A 3,744-nucleotide genomic window follows, 5' to 3' on the forward strand; every position below is an offset into this window, starting at 1 on the left:
AGTGCTAATTTGCTGATGAATAGCGCTAAAATTAGTGATTATTTCCTGTCAAAAGCATGTTTTTCATTGGCTTCGCCCTCCCCAAGCAGTTTTAACATCATTCGGCCCTGTTGATACAATTTTCCTGGCTCCGCCACTGACTTTGATTCCACTGTAACAAGAAACTGCAAGCAGAAATTAACCCCCTGAGATATATGTAGTGATGAGCCGTACTTGTTGGAATTACCATTTCAACATTTAGCTACTTTGAAATGTTTCGAGCTATCACATCTGAAAGAATCTGACATTATCTTGTTTGCTCAATCTTTGCGATCTTGCGGTCAGATATGTAACTTTCATTTGATGTTTGCCCAACAGGATTCGATATCTTCTCCTTGGAAGGGTGTTGCGCTTAACAAGAATTTTGCTGCAAGTTCAACGTTTCAGAGCATTTGTTGCAACATTCTTTACCCTGATGTCTAGTTTGATGCCATATTTGGGGATAGTATTCTGTGTTCTTTGCATGTACTGCTCCCTTGGTTTGCAGGTTAGAATGTTTGCATATTAAGTTTAAGATCCAATCTGTTCTTTGGACAATGATCCACCTACATACAATAGTTTGTTATTTGTGCCAGTTATTGCTATTTTTTCTTTCTTTGTTCACAGCTTACCCATGCACTAATTACTACTGTTGTTTGAGTTGAACTTATCCTAATCTGAACTGGACATCTTCACTGTTGAAATATCACTAGCACTTTTGACATGTTACTATTTGTGAACTGATAGTTTAGTCTGTTTCATTTGCAGATTTTTGGGGGCATCGTGTATGCTGGAAACCCAACACTAGAAGAAACGGACCTCTTCAATAATGAGTATCCTTGTTTGTTCTTCTTCCACTGTTGGGATTCCACTAGGAATTTTACAGTTTCTTGTGGCCAATGATTCAAATACGTCGTTGCTAACCTCTGTAACTGGCGCTTACTGGCCGTCCTAGCTCGGATTGGTAATATAATGTCAGTCTGAAAGAGATGTTTTCAAATTTTCATATGAATTGACATCAAACAACAATTTAATGCTCATATAAAACCAAAAAACCACAATAATATGAGGAAAAATATATGTTATAAACAAATATCAAGCTAGAATAGATAAGGAACTCGGCTGGTAACCGCCAAGTTACCGGCTAGCCTGCTACTGGCCTTGCTATGGTAAATTTACGAGTTATTTTTTTATCATTTGTCATGGACCACTTAACTGCTATGCTAAACCTAAATCATGCTTTTGAAATGTATCTGTTTCACATAATTCTTGCATTTTTTCCCTTGACATATTCAGTTATCTTCTTTTTAACTTCAATGACTATCCAAGTGGTATGGTTACTCTGTTCAATTTGTTAGTGATGGGCAATTGGCAAGTATGGATGGAGGTAAGAATATTTCTCTGTTCTATAAAATGAATTAAAGTGGTCAGGATTGTCTTCCTAATCAATGCGAAGACATCTGGTAAAAATACTGAACAGATTTTTGTATTTTCTAACCTGTGTTTCTTTATCTTTCTTTCTAATACTTTCAGAGTTATTGGCAACTGACTGGAAGTTCTTGGAGCCTGATTTATTTTGTCAGCTTTTACCTTATTTCAATATTACTACTGCTTAATCTGGTAAGATCTTAAATAGATCCTCTTTTTTTTGTTCATCCAGTAACATGCATGACATAAGTTTCTAACTTCGCATAATTTTAGATTTTGAATGACTGACCTGCGCATGGCTAGAACTTTGTTGAGAAGTGGATATTTCCAAGAATTGTACTCCCTCCGATCTAAAATAAGTGTCGCAGTTTTGAACTGGGTTTAGTTCAGAACTGCGACACTTTTTATGGATCGGAGGTAGTAGCTCATTATATGTTATTAGATGTTTAGTTACTGATTATAAATTTTGTATTTCTTTTATCTTCGTAGATTGTAGCATTTGTGTTGGAGGCATTTTTTGCTGAGATGGAACTGGAGAAAGGTGAAGAGGTTGATATCCAGGTGAGAATGGGATGAATAGTTAAGCTACTTTTTATCCGGATTGAAATGGCTGATATTTTAGGACACTCTCCATCACCTGCAGAATCCTACGTCTGGAGGAATAAAGAAACGCCGGTCTATGCGGTAATGTAGATCTTGTTATTTTCTATTATTATATATCAACATACGGTGGCAGGCTTTGCGGTCTTATCATTTATGTGTTGTAGTGTGAGGTCAAAGGGTACGATGGTTGATATTCTTCTGCACCATATGCTGAGCAATGAACTTGATGGATCTCAAAACTCTTGAACAATGACTGGTATTATCCTGCTTCTCACTCAGAACTTCCATATAATTGTGCTAAAATATCAAATTCATGAACTTAGATGTTTTTAGTGTATGATATTATCCATGCCAGACACTAGCTCATTCCTAGTGTTTGTTATTTGTTGATGTCTTTTTACTAAATGTCTTACTGGTTAGGTACCTGGCATTAGTTCGCCTACATTATTTTAACGATTACGTTCTGTCGGTGCTGCCCTCATTGTGCTTTATTGGTTATAACTCTCGGTTATTTTTATTCGGTTCTGCTAGGATGGAAGCAAGAAAATACACGGACGCTTCCTGGTGAAAAAGTACATGAATGATTACAGCCAGTATATTCCCAAGCACGGAGTATGTTGCAGCCGCGATAAATTTCTGAGTAGTGCTGTAACGGACTCGATTTACTTCCTCTTTCAGTATCAAGAAATACATCGAATATGCGTATTTGTATCGGGTCGATTTGATACTGCTCTCTGTCAGGCTGATAAGAGTTTGGTAGAGTTTTATATACACTCCGTCTCAGTCAACATACCAACAAGCAACTAAAGAAGAGTTCAAGTCACCACTTCAAAGTGTAGTCAGCAACTTGTATAAAGCAAAAGGAACTGTACTGGAAATCAATATGGTACTACAGGCTCTGGTGCTTTTTTCTGTAACTAATCTTATATCAGTTGAAATACTATCAATATATGACACTACAGGCTCTGGTACATTTTTCTGTAACTGGTCTTATATCAGTTGAAATACTGGCCATTTTGTTGACCTCCTATTTCCATGTCTAACACATTCCTCCAGATTTAGAGGAAAATGAACATCTGGTTGGGCCTCTCTTGTTTTGTTTTCCTTTCTGTGGCGTAGAGGTAATGGTGGAGACCGGCAGGCAGAACCCCACCATCTCCTTAGGCGAGTGCCAAGCGGAGTAGTTCCTAGAGGTGGAATTTGAGTGAGTCGAGTCAGCTCGGCTGACTCGCTAGAGCTCGTTTAGATAGCGAGCTAGCTTGGCTCAACACGTTAACACACGACAAAGTCAAGCCGATGCATGCACGACGATATTGGTTAGAACCGTCCATGCAAAGCAGAAAGTGCAGCCCAGCCGCAGATTTAGTGTCGTCCACAAATCGTCCAAGGAAAAGTCGTCTGTATAGTAGTTTCGACTGGAGGAGTCATTGATAAAAATAGATAAATCTGGAGCAGCTCCCCGTTCCCCTCCCGAGTCGCCCCGCGCGCGACCGGGAGGAAACCCTAGCCGCCGCCGGCCGGGTCCCCCCCTCCCTCTTCCCCTTTCCCCTCGCCGTCGCCAGAGGGCGCGGCCAGGCGAAGCCTGGTTGTCGCCGGCGGCGGCGGGGAGTCCCTGTCCCCTCTCGCGTCGAGCTCGGGGCGGGCCGAGGCCGGTGGGTCGGGGTGCCCCGCTTGACGGCGGGCGCGGCAGCGCGG

At 40.8% G+C, this 3,744-nt stretch overlaps 1 protein-coding gene across 2 annotated transcripts in view; it reads left to right on the forward strand.

Annotated features, from left to right (window-relative positions):
* Positions 1-3,033, forward strand: part of LOC119268824 (two pore calcium channel protein 1-like) — a 34,110-nt gene extending 31,077 nt beyond the window's left edge. For both annotated transcript variants that reach the window (XM_037550531.1, XM_037550532.1), the window contains exons 17-24: positions 358-526; positions 787-851; positions 1,315-1,405; positions 1,552-1,638; positions 1,936-2,007; positions 2,090-2,130; positions 2,214-2,305; positions 2,581-3,033. In XM_037550531.1, the coding sequence (XP_037406428.1) occupies positions 358-526; positions 787-851; positions 1,315-1,405; positions 1,552-1,638; positions 1,936-2,007; positions 2,090-2,130; positions 2,214-2,295 (607 nt within the window). In that variant the 3' untranslated portion in view covers positions 2,296-2,305; positions 2,581-3,033. The remainder of the gene's footprint in view (positions 1-357; positions 527-786; positions 852-1,314; positions 1,406-1,551; positions 1,639-1,935; positions 2,008-2,089; positions 2,131-2,213; positions 2,306-2,580) is intronic.
* Positions 3,034-3,744: the final 711 nt, after the last annotated feature.

This window comes from Triticum dicoccoides, chromosome 3A, assembly GCF_002162155.2.
Source record: "Triticum dicoccoides isolate Atlit2015 ecotype Zavitan chromosome 3A, WEW_v2.0, whole genome shotgun sequence".
Taxonomy (NCBI): domain Eukaryota; kingdom Viridiplantae; phylum Streptophyta; class Magnoliopsida; order Poales; family Poaceae; genus Triticum; species Triticum dicoccoides.